This window comes from Trachinotus anak, unplaced genomic scaffold (genome assembly GCF_046630095.1).
Source record: "Trachinotus anak isolate AG129_WGS33_773 ecotype Australia unplaced genomic scaffold, CSIRO_AGI_Tana_v1 ptg000018l, whole genome shotgun sequence".
Classification (NCBI taxonomy): domain Eukaryota; kingdom Metazoa; phylum Chordata; class Actinopteri; order Carangiformes; family Carangidae; genus Trachinotus; species Trachinotus anak.
Window position 1 is genome coordinate 15,852,658 of NW_027273869.1, and position 16,996 is coordinate 15,869,653.

Consider the following 16,996-nt stretch of genomic DNA (forward strand, 5'->3'; position numbering starts at 1 on the left):
TACTGACTGATTTACAAATGACTAATCAGGTATTTTATAAATCAGGAAATTGGGCAGCTACACTGTTAAGTGCTTTAAGCAGCTTGTGCTAATACAAATTAAATTTCTTTTTTGATTTTTTTGTTGAATGAAGAAGACGTTTTTCTTTTTTCCTCAAACTGAAGGAATCACTTTGTACAACAAGAATACAGAAATCGTTTTGGATCTCTACCAAAACTTAGGTATTAAATTTGGCACCATTTCGAATTACATCCAGCCCTACATGTACTGACACACAACTACATGCACAATCTCAGGCAGTGCATCACACACCCAGTCAGAATAACCAGTCATTACACGAGCTCGTTTTTGAGACTTGGGTTGAGCTTTAAAGATCGGAGGCACTGGCTGCAGCCGGCTACAAGCAGCGCTGTTGTGGGGGGATTACAGTAGCTGCTGTAATTTGCTGCTCTGATAGGGCACTGCTTCCTCGAGAGCGGCTCGTATGGATCGTGTGTTTGAGCGTGGGAGGGTGCTTCGTTCTGATGGCTGACACAAGGCCCCGTGATGCCTGGTGTCTATCGATCGTGGAGCATATACAGGAGATCCGTGCGGAGCAGGCAGCACCGTTTCCTGTCTGAATGAAAGTGCAAAGCTCGAGCCTGAGTCCTGGCACAGGAGATGATAGACAGCAGCAGTGAGGGGGCAAAATGTGAGGGACACTTTGCGCTGAGGTAAAAAGAAATGAGTAAGGATACATCTTAAAAGAACTGTAGGGGATCTGAAATGCTTCCTGATCCTCATAGAGAATATACCCTTTTATTTTATTTTATTCGCTCAGCACAGTCCATATAATAAAGGCATGTAACAAATAATTTTTAAAAAATGTTGAAAAATTATCACTGGAGTGATGAACAGGGGACTATATTGTCCTTATTTTACGTCTTAATCAGACTGCCCATCACCAGCTTAAGAGAGGTGTCGATCATACACTTCATCTAGTACATTTCTGTCAGAAAATTAAGGCTAGATACTCAGAATCTGTGTGAAGATAAGATCTATGTCTGTCTCAGTTTAGGCAGGACTCACTTGTATCTACTGGAGACCTGCTGCAGTCAAGTTAGTGTTTTTCTTGTTGTAGGATTCTGCCATCTTGTGGCCAAGCCAGGCAGCACAGTGAACAGACGTAATGTTACAGAAAAGGAAAAATCAATTCTAAAATTAAATGTAGATACTGAAATGTTGTACAGTTAAGGTTTTATTGTGATGTTGAGGTGTGGAAATAATTATGTCATCTAGAGGCCAATGCTGAAGCTGCCACATAGATGGTGAATGTTGGAAAAACCCTCAGGGCGTTATGACATTTATTGAATTATCTGTGAGGCCAGGACCCACAGGTTGGGAACCGCAAAGGTTATTGCAAGTGGGCCAACAAGTCAGTACAATTTTGATGAAAAGATGTTTTCATTGTTTTTCTATGTCTTCTTCTATTAAGGCCTTTCACTGCGATAAGCCAGCGGGATCACTTTGCTGCCGGACCACATCATATACTTGTTTGCTGTCTCGGTCTGATTACACGTTCAAAGATGACATCCACGGCAAAAACTGGAGTATCAAAATGAACAGCTGGTTAACAACAGGAAGAGTTAAAAGGACAGAGTCAAGGGACAAATGGGGAATGAACAAGTGATCTCTCCTCATCTAATAAAAAAGAAAAATTGAATGTTCAATCGTTATGATTAGAATAAAAAAGTGCTCTGAGGAGACGTTATTTGGCCTCTGTACCAACGGCAGTGAACATTTTTGAGTTTTTCAAGTGGACCATGAGTTGGAAAAGGTTGGGAGCCACTGATCTAAGACAAAAGTTAACTTTTATTAATTTAATTAAAACAGTCACCTCGTGACATAAATGCCTCATCAATACATCTTCATGGATACAATCCTTCCATTAGCTGTACTGTTTATCCTGTAAGGGTCACAGGGAGGCTGGAGCTAATCCCAGCTGACACTGGGGGAGGGCAGGGTGCACCCCGAACAGGTTGGCAGTCTATCACAGGGCTGACATATAGAGACAAACAACCATTCACACTCACATTCACACCTACGGGGAATTTAGAGTCACCAGTTAACATAACCTCCGTATGTCTCTGGACTGTGGCCCAGAACCTTCTTGCTGTGAGGTGACAGTGCTCACCCCTGACCCACTGTGCTGCCCATACATACAATACATATCACAAACACAACTATATCACCAGTGTAGGTGGACAGTTCATTAGAACTAGTCATTAGAAAAGCACCATTTAAATTAAGTGTTTTAACGTGATGACAGAGAGATCATTTCATTTACCCAGGCTCGATATTAAACAGAATAGATGTAATTGTGCAGATTTAGTGTTTTACTATCCTTGATCCCCAAGATTTAGGACTGATATGGTCAATGGACTGTAATAACTGTCTTTGCCCAGCAGATGGTGCCATTTGACAATAAGTCCATTCTGTCTTTAATTCCAACCTCCAGTTTGCCAACTCATGCAACACAAACTCATCATCATTCACCCCCTTATGTCTATACCCTCACCTTTGCACATGGATCATTACTCATATATCTCCTCCAATATCTTCTAACAGGTCTCAAGCATTCATTAAACTAATCTTTGCAAAGCGATGTTGCAGCCGTGATAATCTGTGAGACAAATTCTCTTGATACTTCCACTGGCGGAATATGAATTGGCTCTTCAGCAAAGGGGGCGAATCAAAGCTATAAATCACAAGTCATTTGTGTCAGAGGACTCCCTCAGACTTCATAATGGTCTTTATCAGGTTAAAAGCAGCAGCCAATGTCAATAAAGATGGAAACAGATGGTTTTTCCACTCCTTTCTTCTTCGGGGAAGACGGACTGCTGAAGATACATCTTGCGACCACTGTGTTGACAAAGATAGAAGCAACTTCTGGCAGCAGAGATTTAACACGCAGTTTGTTTGTTTTTTTTATCCTGAATGGAAGATGATGTCTCAGATTCTCGACAGGTCGTGCATGTGTTAACGTCTTCTCCGAAGCTTAATTTGTTTGCCTTTGGTGTGTTTGCGCGTCCATATGAGTGTGTTTGCACTGTCACGAGGCCAATTAAGGCGTGTGATCAAGTGCAGGCCCCTGCTGGTTGCCGGCGACAGGCCAGAAGACGGAGTGCTCCGTGTCCACATCGGGGAGGATGGATGGTCTGTTTGGGGACAGTGTGTGTTCTCTCAGTTAAACAGTGGGGACAGCTTTCATTTCCATCCATCACCCACCGCCGTGATGATTTGGCCTTTAGAGAAGCAGGCCGTCTGTCCGCCCCGTTAATGAGGTTTAGGTGGATTCGTAAACTTCCTCAAGTTGACGCAGGAGTTTCTTTTTGCTTCTCTACAGCAGTGGTGCATAATTTGTCCATAAATTCTGATTTTTCTGCCTTAATTGAGCAAAAATTGTAATAATTTTTTGGTGTGTGATGTGGATTTATGCTCATCCTGGAGTCATAATATGTTTTTTCTAGGTTTCATCCAGTACTCACCCTAAATATTACATACACTCAGTTTTTCCCAACATCACAAGAACTTTAACCTTATTTCCTTCATCCCTTTATTGGGTAACTTAATGAGTTTCAGAGTCAGAAAGCAAAACTGCAGCAGAAATGGTATTTCGCGTCCCAAAAGCAAGGTTTGTTGTTATCTGTGAGCAGCAGCAGTATTCTTCATGGGGCTGGGGGCGGTAATGAGAAAGTTATGAGATTGTTCCCACCCCCCTCCCTCCTGCTCTGCGCTGCTGGAGAAGACAGATGAGTCTGAACTTGCAAATAAAGTAAAAACAATCAGGGGAGACGGTGGTTAGGAGAAAGACACACACACACACGCACACACACACACATATGTGCCAAATAAAACGAGATGTGCTTGTTCACTCCTGGAAGATTGATTGTGTCAATATCCACTTCATTTCTGTTGGTGCAATATGTCTCCTCTTAGATTTCCTCCTTCACACTCAGCCCTCAGTTACAGGAAAGAAACTCCGCTGGTGATTGAAACTTGTCCACCTTATTCAATTAGAGTCTCATTGAATTGCAATAGTAATAAAGATTTACTGCGATCAAACGGCCTTGGACAGCAGACGACCAAATCCCACCCATTAGATTTTTACACAGGGAAGTCATGTTTGAAGAGAATCAGTCATATAAAAACATTTCCCTCATTGTGAAATATCAGCAAATTACCTTTCTAGCTTTTGAAAACTAATTAATTGCATCATCTTTAATCTAGAATTATTCTGGCCATAGTGATACCTACTGCCCGGTTTTAAAAAAAAGTGGAATTGAAAGGTTACACTCTTAAGACTGGTTCGAATAACAGCCCCACGGAGCCACTGTCATATTAGCATTGTTTCGTTTTTAAAAAGCACCATGGACACGCATGCATGCACACGCAGACGCGCTGCATAATTTTGCACTAAACTCCATTTAAGAGGCATCAGCCGCCCACTCGGAGCTCTGCGGACTGACAGGAGAGTATATGTGTGTATGTTGGTGCATGCATAAGTGCTTATTAAATCTTCCAAATGACTGCTATTAAGACGGCAAACCCACATCGCTGTGGATGCTCCCAGAATTGCCACTGACAGCGCTTTGTCAGTGTAGGTGAACATGTACAGTATTTTATTGGTTATTTTGATTTTCAGGTGGAGTGTGATGTGAAGGATGGGTCAGTTGTCAAAGTGGGTTTTTTTTTTTTTTTTTTAGAGACAAGAGTAATCATATTATAGCCTGTCATCCTGGCCTGTTAAAGGAAGTGTAATCCCAGCCTGCCTGCCTGACTGCCGCAGAATCCCTCAGATCCCCAGAGGCAGTGTAAGCTGCCATCTTGTCTCTGCTCTGAGCTTCACTCAGGTAGAATCAGAAGTTCAGCTCTGGTTCTCTAATCTGTGCACACAGGTGCAAGGTGAAATGGAAGTGTGGCCCATTTATTAAAGTTTGTCTCCATAACTCAACCTAAATATTTATTTGGGTTGAGTTATGGAGACATACGCTGGAAACTTGAAGTGTTGCTGACTCATCCAGCTCTATTTGAGTCAAAAATAAAATGAAAATAATCTAAATATCATTGTTCCATAAATCACAAAGGCACTTAATGGACTCTATAAATAAGGAAATACAAAATACAAAATTACAAAATAATAATAATAATAATAATAAGAAAAAACATTAATAAAAATCAGTTAAAAAACATAAACACAAAAATTTATTTATCCTGTTTCTTTTATGGTTTTCTTGCACTTTTCTGTAGGAGACTGTTTGACTTAGTAGCAAAGGTTACACCAGCAGTTACAAGATGTTGAAAAAACATAAGAGTCAAGATGCAGTCAAGCTCCCTGCAACTCTCAGCAGGAGGCCTGCAATAGTGCACCGTGCTATAAACCGGGCCAAAATTCCCTCCTGACGGCAGTGACACAACAGCAGGTTCTGGGCTTCAAAGCTCAGTGACACTCAGCATCAATGGATCCAACATCAATGATGCAATGTTTGACGTTATCTGGTTTATGTGTTTGAACTGAATCTGAAGTGTTTTTTTTTTTTTTTTTTCTCTCTCTAACTTCTGACATGAACTCACACACGGTAAAGAAGACATAACTTCAAAGTATGTCACTTAAAGAATGTCTCTGCCCTTACACCAGTGAGCACATAGCTTCACAGTTTCTCCTCTAATGTCGCCTCTAAGAGATTCGTGCGTCCAAAAAAAGCCTCATGACATTCTAATTAGACTGCAGAGCCTGTTAGCAAGAATGAGATGTGGGCGGCTTCACATCAGAGCTCTGCATTTTGTGACTCAGCCATTATGTACGACTTTTGGATTATATTTTTCTTTTTTTTTTTCCTTTTTTATCTTTCCATAAACCTCAAAATAGCAGCTTGAAGAGTGTTTATTTCATTGTGTTAAAAAAGTTTTGGACACTTCTATAGTGTTAACCACAGATGTGCATTTTATTGTTGTGTATTCTACAGAACAAATGCATTGATATTAAAGCATGAAATAGCATCTTCTGACAATGTTAGCAATGTTAGCTGTGGCGTAGATGCTAACAGCTAGCTAGCTAACACCATCAGATGCTAGTAAAAACATAACTATATAACCTTTATAAAGAACATTTAGAGGGGGTGACCTGACCAGTTAAGTGCATACCACATAGCCCATCTAGCCGGACTCTTTGCTGCATGATATTCCCCTTCTCTCTGTCCCATTTCCTGGCACTCTTCACTGTCCTACTGAATAATAAAGGCATAAAATGGGCAAAAAAAAGAACTTTAAAAAAAAGCATTTACAGTTAGTTATTGATCTATGAGTAGATTTATGTTCATGTTCACTGCAGCCGGGGAGAAACGAGCCTGTCGATCCACAGTTTTGACTCTCTATTACCTCCGGATTCTGCCTTTCAGCGTGTGCACATGAATTACTGCACTGAAAATAATGATTGACAGTTAATATACCCGAATCAGCATGTTTCTTTAGAAGTGCTGAGCACAACAGCACCACATGATCACGGACAGTGAAAAAGGCGCGTTTGCGATGCAGTGTTAGTTCGCCCGTGGGGGGATGATTGAAAAGGCTGCTCTCTCCGCTTCGTGTTCGCTTTGAGTTTGATTACTTTCCCCCGATAGGCTCTCCAAGTGCAGCCTGGAATTGGTTCTGTCTGTGTTATTTTATGTATGAGTAAACAAATACCTGTCACCAGTAGCAGTGTTTGAGGAGTTCAATACACAGCATGAGGTATGATGGGACCAACTCTTTATCTCTAGCAACAAAATATCATTGAACCTTCTGTGGAACGTGATGTTAAATCTTATTCAGTATTAAGTTGTTGATGTTCCAGTTGGGGAAACATCAGGGGAAATGTGTGTGTATTATTTTAACATCAGTGGATCATTTCCACATTTACTTTTTTGGGACATTTTTGTAATTATCAACAGGAAATAACCATATCAGCATTACTCCTGATCCTACGTCCTGAATTTTCCATATTCACGAAATGTCCAATAGATCCATCATTTCAATTTGGATCATTTGGGATCAGATGTTACTTCCGTTACTTCAGGAAAAGAGAGAGACCTGAGAAATAGAAGAACATGGGAGTGTCCGTGGTCAAGAGGATAGGCTTCCTTTGTATTTGCTGTCAGGAATTGCGGAAGTGGGATCGAGGGGTCATTTGACCAAGATGACCACAGGGATGAAACCTCAAGTCCTGACTGACCTTAAAAGCATAGAAGAGCTCTAACCTCTATTTCCTGTCTGCCTTTTACTTGTTTTTTTTTAAAGCCCATAAGTCAAAAGACTGTCTTTCTCTTAGCTATACAGTAGAATAAAAGTGATTTCAAATGACAACCTTCTGACAAAATCTCTTCTTTGAGTCTAACATCCAGGGGAAAAATGTCAAAGACTGTTTTAGCTTCCCGTGCAGCTTTGGTGAGAAAAAAAACAACTCGACTGCTAAGAAGACTTGGAATTTCCCAAAGGGGCGGCAAGCAGTACCTTAAGTTATAGACTGCCTCAGTAGCTGCAATGTATCAATCTCCTCCTTTTTCCAGTGACAGTGGATGTGTTACACAATCTGCTTTGAGATCCAGCAGATCAAAAATGGAAAAGAATAGTCCCTTAGATTTCATTGTCCTGATGCCTGTTGCTTGGTAGAAATCACACAGCAGCCACATGACTCAGAGCTTTAAAATGACCACGTTAGACAAGAGGCGAGAGACTCAGAGGAGTAGAATGTGAAAGATGGAGAGATAAAGAGATGTGGAAGAAGTATGGTTTACTGCACCAAGCCACAATTTTTTTATGTTAAAAAGAAAGATCCTATGGCTGCAATAGAGTTATGTAGATTTGGTCTGTTTGCTTAAATCAAAGCTGCCTCCACCCACAGGAGTCCCAGTGTTTACACCCTCAGGCTCTTTATGTGTTACATCAGAATCTAATCCACAAATGGTAAGCATGGAGCGTGCAGTTTGCAATGCCTTACAAGATTCCTGGGTAGGGAAGTCCTCAAACTGTTAATACTTACCCATAACATCTCTGCTATTGGAAGCAGCTAGTGGACGAAGAAGTGTTTTAGTGCACCTCTTATGTTGGTGTGTGAGTTCAGCTGCTTCGCTCTGAGCCCTGTGTGTCTCTCCATCACCATACCAAAGCATCCACCTCCACCACATACAGTATACATATAGCCTCAGGGCAGAGCATCCTTCTTTTAGGTTATTAGGGCTTTTATTTTGGAATATAATTACTTAATAACACCAATGCTTTTAAGTATGAAAAGTAGAATTTATATTGTTAGTTACAACATCTCCTTGCATGTATGGTCTTAGGTGCAAATGGCTCCACAAGCATCTTCTTGAATTACTAAAAATACTAATATTCCGTTGAGGTTTTTGTCTATGTAGCTTTACCCTTACACTGTTTTTTTTTTTTTTTCCATATGCAAAATCATTTTGTTCTTTGAGTCACATCTTATTGACTGGTTGAGGTTACACACACATACACACACATTCAGTTACACTGTACCCTTGACAATATCTCTCTAATGCTTCAGCAGTGACAGGATCAGGGCTACGTCCATTACGGCTGTCTGCCCACACATGACTGTTGACACAATCAATATGCCTCCACTGCTGCTCCACTTCAGACCTTCGTTTCCCAAGATGCCTCTGTGCAGGGAGGGACCCACGGCCTTTACTGACACCTGCAGATCTAGTGGGAGTGTTACTTGGTAATCTTGTAAGACCCAGTAGCTGGCAGATATTAAAACAAGCCAGTCAAGAGACTTGCTATTTGGGCCACGTTAGGCGTCAGAGCAAAAGCGATCTCAAAACACTCAACAGGAATAGCAATCAAAAGCAAAACTGTGTCATCATGCTTCAGAAAATTAGTATTCTGGTTGTAGAGATGGAGCAGTTACAGAATTTCTGGAATTCGTTTAAGGGAAATGAAGCCACAGACAATTTGAAATAACATTTTTGATGCCAATAACAGTCAGGAGAGTTTGGTGCAGGGTACGGCAACAGGGAAAGCCCTCATTAGGCAGCGACAAGGCTGATAATGGAAGGTGACAGTGTTGTGCAGCCTGGAGGAGCCCTTCAGCTGTAGACTGAGCGATCAGGAAGTTGCATAGAGAATGAGGGAGAAAACCATACGCTTTTTCAGGAATGTTACTATGAAAACCCAAACAGAAAAAAAAGCTTTTCGTCAATGATTTGTCCTAATTCTTCACAGCATTTTGAGATACAGCAAGGCCTATCCTTGAGGCTCACAGATCCTTGTCTCTCACTGTAATCTGACTCCACACCCAGAGGATGAGTGCAGATTTGCCAATTGCTTCAGCTGACAGTTGAGCTCTTCGGGGAGCTCTACAATACAGTAGGTACCAAAGCACATGACAACACAGCTCCAGTGCCTTAAAGGGCCTCGTCTCTCGTCAGCTTGTTAAGAGTGTGTGTGTTTGACACACCAGGCATGGTGACAACTGAGTATGCTAATTCTAACATGCCACCATCTTCCCCAAGTGTCCCCAGTCCTGGAAACCCATGGTGATTTATCATGTGCTGCATTTCAAATGTGCACCTTGGCATGTAGTTGAAGCAGGGAGGAGACGCCTCTGGAGCTGTGCTATTTAAGGCAGCTTATGATAGCTGGAAATGACGGCACTGTGTCAGTAAATCACTGGATTATCTACTGTACTGTTCTGTTAATGATTTCTTTTAGTGCATTTCATGATCCAGGTCAGAAAATCATGTCCCATCAGTTTCCTTTGGCAACGTCTTATTTTGTGTGATTAGCAGCTCCCTTTACATCTACTGAGCATGAACACCAAACATTTTCATCTTTCATCTCTTTTGGGTTTTGGACTTTTGGTCGAACAAACCTTTGAATACGTCACCTTGCATTGACCATTTTTTAGCTCATGCTAGCTTGATGGCTTCAGTGTTGGCAGTGTGGTTGGTGTCTCAGATGATTTATCCAAATGGCTTTGGTTATCCTCTGACTTTTCAAACACCCAAGATGTAGTTTGTGTTTGGAGCTAATTAGCAAATGTTAGCATGCTAATAAGATGGGGAACATTATACCTGCTGTTAGCACTGTCATCGTTGGAATGTCAGCATGCTAATGTTAGCTCACAGCACCACTGTGCCTGAGCACATTCTCTCTCTGCTGCTGGCATTTGTCTATAAATCAACAATATTGCCAATAGTTTTACGTGTAGCACTGAAACAATAATTGGATTGGGTTTTGATGCTTTTGTTTTTTAGTATTTATGATTGCAAATGGAATGTGTTCAGGTTTTGGAATATTTGTCAGACATAATAAGCAATTTGAGGATGTCACCTTTGCCCAGGGACTAAATTACTAATCAGCTAATGGAAAAAATTAAAAGGTTTATCTGTGATTTTGCAGGACTAGTTCCATTACAGGTTGTTTGAGCTTTTGAATGAGCGTGACCATTTAAATTCAAGCAATTTTCAAGACAACATTCTCATCTTGCATAAGGTTTGTTTTGAATAATCGCCATATTTCCCTCCAGCTTTATTCAGATTGACAGTTTAGGCTCCATGTGTATTTTTGCACTGCATGTCAGGACAGACTCTCATGGCTCCTGTTCCCAGAGGAATTGCCGTCATCTCATTTGTCCCCTTTGGGAGAGTATTTAATGTAACCGATTAATTTGACTTTTCTGTTATGTTCACCGCTGACAGAAAAAAAACCTGCTGCCAATGATGTTATTTTGGTGCAGCATGATTTGCATTTTTCAGACATAAAAGAATTCACTCCTCGCTGGTTTAGCTTTCTTACAACGTCTTGCAAGATGGAGTTGCAATAGCCAAATCCTCATTTCGTATGCACAAAATGTCACTCTTTTCTTTTCCTTGTTTGCAGCTCATTTGCAGTTTAAGTGGTTGTTTGACCAAACAAGCTTACAGCGAAATGCTCTGTCACAAGCTTCCAGTGTGAGTTAGAGACATACAGTACAAGCACACACACGAAGAGTAAATGGAAATGTGCGATTTACATACATAACCTCAGGTTACTGCAGCTCATACTCCCACTGTTATTGCTGTGGGTCATTGTTAAGTGTTTTATCTGTGTTCTCCGAACAGCTAGGGGTTTAATGAGGAATTCTTATCTGCCCTTAGCAAGATCTCTCCAAGCAGCTTCACATATTCCTACCTAAATGCATATTAGCTTTGCTCTGCAGAAATTCACACATGCCTCTCATATCCCAATTTGTGTATTATCACCGCTACTATCCGTCAAAGGCTGGAGCTGGCCCCATAGATTAGGACTGTGGACCAATCAAACACAGGCTTTCAAACCCTGAATCAATTTGTTTGAGCTCTTTGATAAAACAGGACTGTGTGTGTTTTTCTTCTTAAGGGATTTAGATGGACAGAGGGATGCATTTGAGGAGACGGAGACGTGCTGGCCTGCATGAAAACACACAAGCACACACACAAACACACACATGCACACTCATTCAGGTGTCAGCTTAATAAGTGCTGCCTCTGTGTTTGCACAAACCACCTCACTGGGACCATGCCAATGAGCACTTTGATGAAATATTGATTAGAAATATAATTTTTTTAAAACCCAACTTTGATCAAAAATTCTATTAACTGTTTAATGTGTTCGACAATAACCTGCTTTAATTCATTTTCAATTTCCGTCTCTCTTCACTCAAATATCATTTTCCATCTGTGATGCTTTCAGGCAGCTTCAGAAACGCTGAAAGACAAACAGGAGTGTCGATCAGAGCCGGAGGAAACACAGAGAGGATTGAGAGGCCCAAGCCAATGAGCACTTAGGAGCACTAAGCCATGCCCACTGCACATCTGTACAATGACGTCAGAGTCCGGTGCACTGCAGCACACAGGCGAGTCCCTTTCTGTGACTGATGTGCAGGAGGGCTTAGTATAGCCCCTGATGGCAAAGATCCTGCACGTCCACACTCCCCCACTCTGTGGGTGACGCTGCAGCAGGTGGAGCAAAGCTTGTTACAAGTGAAAAGGACACAGAGCAGCAGAACAGTAGAACAGAGGATGTCACAGCGTGAAGCAAAGAAAAGGTTAACTGTGCTCTTTTATTCCTCTGGAAATCACACTAAAATCATACCTTACTGTACCTCCAATTTCTCCCAATATAACACATTTCTTTCTGAAACTCACCATCATCATCACTGCATGTTGCATAGTGGCTGATAATGGTAATTGGACATATAGCTCCTTTCTAATCTTATCAACCACAAAGCTATTCACCCAGTCACTCACACATTCATGCCTCACACCCACACACACACTCAGACACTGATGGATAGCCATCCGGGGCGATATGGGGTTCAGTATCTTCCCTAAGGACACTTTGACTCACAGACTCGAACCATCGACCTTCTGATCAGCGGACGACCCACTTTGCAGCTTGTGAGAATGAAGGCTACTTTCACTCCGCTCAAGATGCCTCCAGTTGTGCTGTGCTCAAGTTTTATCAGCCGATCAGATGCCTCAACTTTAGACCCCACCTGGAAGTCTCTACCTGGGTAGATCAGGGGATAGGAACTCACTCAGTCCCAGCATGCACCTCTGCATTCAAGTCACAGAGGAAACTCTCGTTTTACTGTTGCTAATTATTACTCCTGGTGGCCTTAGTCATCTTCTAAAAGCATTTGATCTTACTCACATTATAGTACAGTGGTGAGTTGAATTATATTTGGTTTGTATTCCCGGGTCAGGAGCGTAACCTCAGCTCAGTCCGGTTAATGGGATCCACTGCAGCATAGCTGGAAAAGCTGTTAACCTGCTATGTCGAGAGCAAATACTTTGAAGTCTCCCAGAACCAAATCCCAGTGAAGAGTGTGAGGCTGTAACAGCGAGTTCAACCCACTCAGTGTAATCAAGCTCGCTCAGCTGCAGCTAACGGCACAAAATCAGGTCAGAGCATGAACCGCTGGGGTTGTTCCTATATAAACTAGATTGACTATGAACTAGATTTGAGATCTGGGTAATAGTTCAATATTTTGCTCTTTGATCCAATTATCAGTCCAGTTCATCAAGATAGAAAATGTCAACTTGATTTCTGGCCCCCAGTTCAATGGAAGAAAGAAAATTATTTTATATTTAAGTTTTCTTTTTTCTTCCCCACTCTTCTCTTCTTGTTTTGGAGAGACATGTCACTCCTTGTTGGAAGTGCTGTCCTTGATCTAAAATTGCAGATAAAAGTTCCTTCTAGTCAGTGCACGTGCCTTAAATTGGCTGAAGTAGTTCAATTTGAAAGAAATCTTAAAGTGCATCACCACAAAAAAAAAAAAAAACCTATAGAAACCCTGTGCATGACAACATGACAGAAGTGCATCTAATGCAGGAGTCAGTGGAAGGGGTGGAAATGTTTCAGCTTTATAATGGATGGTGACTTGGGAAGAACACATCACTGCACCTCTCCGTTTTCAGAAAAGTGCATTTATTTGTGAGGCAAGGGAAAAGCAAATTCATTTGAATAGCACATTAGAGGTCATTCAATGTGCTTAACGGACATAAAAGAAGCATTAAAAAAAAATCTGAGTAAAAAGCATAATAAGAAAATTGTATAAAAACACATAATATCTCATTAAAGTGCAAGACTATAAATGATTGAATAAATGAAGGCAGTGGAAGAATGTAGCTTCTTTTTAAAGCCAGTTACAGTTTGGGCAGACTTGACGTCCACTGGGAGCTGATTCCAGCAGTGGGCAGCTGTTTGGTTTGAACTCTAGGCACCACTAACTGACCAGCTTCTGCAGATCTTAGAGACCTATTAGGTTTATAGATATAAAAGTTTAGATCAAACATTTTTATGGACTAGATCATGTAGTGTCTTGTAGACAATAAGTAAAACTTTGAATTCAGTTCTGTATCTGACTGGAAACCAGTGCAAAGACCTGAGAATTGGAGTAATATGTTTTCTTATCTTAGTTTACAGCAGCATCCTGAATAAGCTGTTGCTGTGTAATGATCTTATTTGGTAACTCAGTGAGGGGAGCGTTGCAACAGTCTTCTCTGGATGATATCAGTGCATGAATAAGTCTTGGCTAGACACAAAGTCTCTGACTCCCAGCCATGAATTTGAGTTGCAGAGTGCAGAGAATGTGGGTGATGATTACCTGAACATGTGAAAAAAGTCCATTGTTAGATAATATTTCATAGTTATCGGAGAGGAGTGTCTGCCAGCTGGACGAGTTTGGTTCCAAGACAAACAAAGGCACAGTAAAACTTTACTGTGTGTTGCAGTGAAGGTGAAGGACCCTCCAAAGACAACACTGATTAAACAGTCAATCACTCAAACTGCCTCATATCCATCATGTTGACAATACCGACCCAACCACAACTGGTTTTCAGTAAAAGTCTGATGTGTAACCATCAAATACAGTGGCTTTCATTCTGTGACCTACATTTAGCACAGGTTAGGGAAAGCCACGAAAACATCAGGCCTCTGAGCGAACAGACATCTTTCACACCGTGAAAACAGCCACAGTTCAGGGACTCAAACATCCGTCTCCTCCTCCAATCAATGCGGAGCTACACTGTAAAAAAACTGCACAACATAGGCTACAAGTCAAATAATAATAATAAAGTGTTGTCACGTTTTCAATGCAAATGACGCCTTTTCTATATTAAATGTAATATTCATCTTCAATTATGTTTGTTTTTATTTTTATTTATTTTTATTTATTTTTTTGCACAGTGGCGCTTTAAACATAAAAAAAACAAAAAAGGGAATTGTTGTTTTCAAGTGTCTGAAGAAAGGCTATGAAATGACTTTGTAACAAGAGGACATTTTTTTTACAGTGTAAAAGAAAAAAAAGGAGCGAACGTTTGTGTCGCCGCTGCTGCCAATGGAGGCAGGCGGTGTGTTGCTGGCTGAGCCGGGCTGTGATGCTCCGGCTGATTATTGGTGAAGCCAGAGGAGGAGGAAGGTGATAATCCACGCACACTCGGAGCCGTCAGAGAGGCTGGCAGAAGCTGCTCGCAGCGGGGCGTTGGGAGGCCATGGAGTCGGTGTCTCTCCGCGGGTTTTACCCTCCAGGCAAACCGCTAGAGAGGCCGGGGACGTGTTGAAGAAACACCGGAGAGTTGCCTTGTTTTCACTTTTGTCATCTCGCCCCCCCCTCGCTCCCTCTCCTCCTCCCCGCCCTGTCAAACCGGAGCGCTCCACCTCCCGATGCCGGGAGCGCACCGTCGGGTCAGGGGCTGATCCGAGTCCTCGCCTCGGAGTGTGTGTGAAGCGCGCCGCGTTGGGCTCACCTGCAGAGGCAGCCCGGGTCGGATCTGGATATTGTACCCGCCAAAGACATAATGATTTTCTCAGACATGAGCACGGGGACCAACTCCCCGAAGGTCCACCCGCCGAACGGGACGAGGTTTTACACATTTCAGGCAAGTGAACTGTGCAGCTCCTCTGCAAGCTGCCGCGTCCTCCGGTGCTGGCTGGGTTTTGCTTTCACTGCTTTGACAAAAAAAAAAAAAAAAGCTATGTGGCTTATTGTGTTATATTTAGAGGTGTGTGTGAGTGTCTGCGTGGTGTTTCCTACCTGCAGGTGCGGACTGCATGTTGGATCTTTGCACTGCAGTCCTTCTACTGTTGTGCATTTTGGAGACGCATCCAGAAATAACGTCTTTGAATTGAAGTGTGAAACAAAGTGGACGCTCAGGAGCGGCTCTGTATGTGCACTCAGACATCCTATATTCCATGGGGAAATGAGATAAAGTTGTTATATAATCCCACTTTTAAGCTCTCAAAAGAAAGAATGCAAATAAATAAATAAATAAATAATATTGCAAAAGAATTTCTGTGGTTTCGCACTTCAGCTTGTTAAATAAAACATCTGAGGGTGGAATAATGAGAAAGTAGAATTCAGAGTTGATCTTCATCTCGCTGCTGTATAATGATGTTGAGTTATTCATGCTGTACCCCCCCCCCCACCCAATATATCTATATTTGAACTGTGCTCTAATTCCGCTCCATTCTCCCTGTTTTCTAAAGAGGAATAAGGACAGATGTGCACAGTGCCCCACATTGATTACTGTACGCCGCCCGTGCATGGCAATGAGGCAGTGTCAGTGGATATTGATCGAGTCCTGTAACCGAGCCAGCACTCGTGTTTTTACTGTGGGTGGAAGGAAAGAAGGGAAGGAAGTGAGATTTCTCTCTCACAGCAGTGTTCAAGAACCTGCTGGATGCTTTTTGCATGAGGGGTGGGGGGGGGGGGGGGGTAAAAAATAATAATAAAAAAAAAAAAGATGATGGCTGATATATTTATATATTTATTTTTTGTATCCAGGTGCAGTCAGCATGATTTCATAAGCTTTGTTGAAGATGAGTGCAAAGTGGTTTGTGGGTTGCTTTTCAAGTGCGCTGAAGTGCTGATTGGAGCTCAGTTTCTAGATGAGATGTTTATGGAGAAATACACCTGCCTCATCAGTCCGATCACAATCTGGGGCAGCAACACAGCCGAGCTGTCTCTTCCCTACTCGCGAAGTTGAGAGTTTGCCAGTGCTGTGATATTTTAGATGACTCCTTATCTTTACAGTAAACAATGAGGAAAGGCCAGGGAATGCAAACTGTTCCTAATAAGGCGCAGTGTTATTATCTCCTGCCTCTTAAATCACCTCATGCAATATCTTGTTTGTCTGCCCTCTAACAGCACAGCCTGTGACTTTAACATTTGAAGGTTTTCTCCCCCTTCGGTGTTTGTCTGGGGCGTCGTAAACCTCAGCTTTGCCTTTTCATGTCAAATCATTAGTGAAGAAAGGCCCCCCGAGGGCTCGTACCTGTTGGAAGAAGCTACTCTGATATCACAAAATCAAAGGTGTCCTAGCTCACAGATTATAGTCCCAGGAAATCCCCATAAAACTGAATTGTAGGGGAAGTCGGTATCGAGCCCCTTCAGTACACATAAATCACAAATCTTTTTTTTTCTTCCACCCTT

At 41.9% G+C, this 16,996-nt stretch overlaps 1 protein-coding gene across 5 annotated transcripts in view; it reads left to right on the plus strand.

Annotated features, from left to right (window-relative positions):
• The window catches only part of ppfia2 (PTPRF interacting protein alpha 2), a 155,577-nt gene that overhangs the window by 41,550 nt on the left and 97,031 nt on the right, over nt 1-16,996 (plus strand). The window contains exon 1 of one of the 5 annotated variants that reach the window (XM_071501856.1): nt 14,961-15,443. The exons of the other annotated variants lie outside the window; for them this stretch is intronic. Within the exon in view, the coding sequence (XP_071357957.1) occupies nt 15,363-15,443 (81 nt within the window). The 5' untranslated portion in view covers nt 14,961-15,362. Of the gene's footprint in view, nt 1-14,960; nt 15,444-16,996 lie in introns of those variants that run through there. 5 annotated transcript variants of the gene reach the window in all.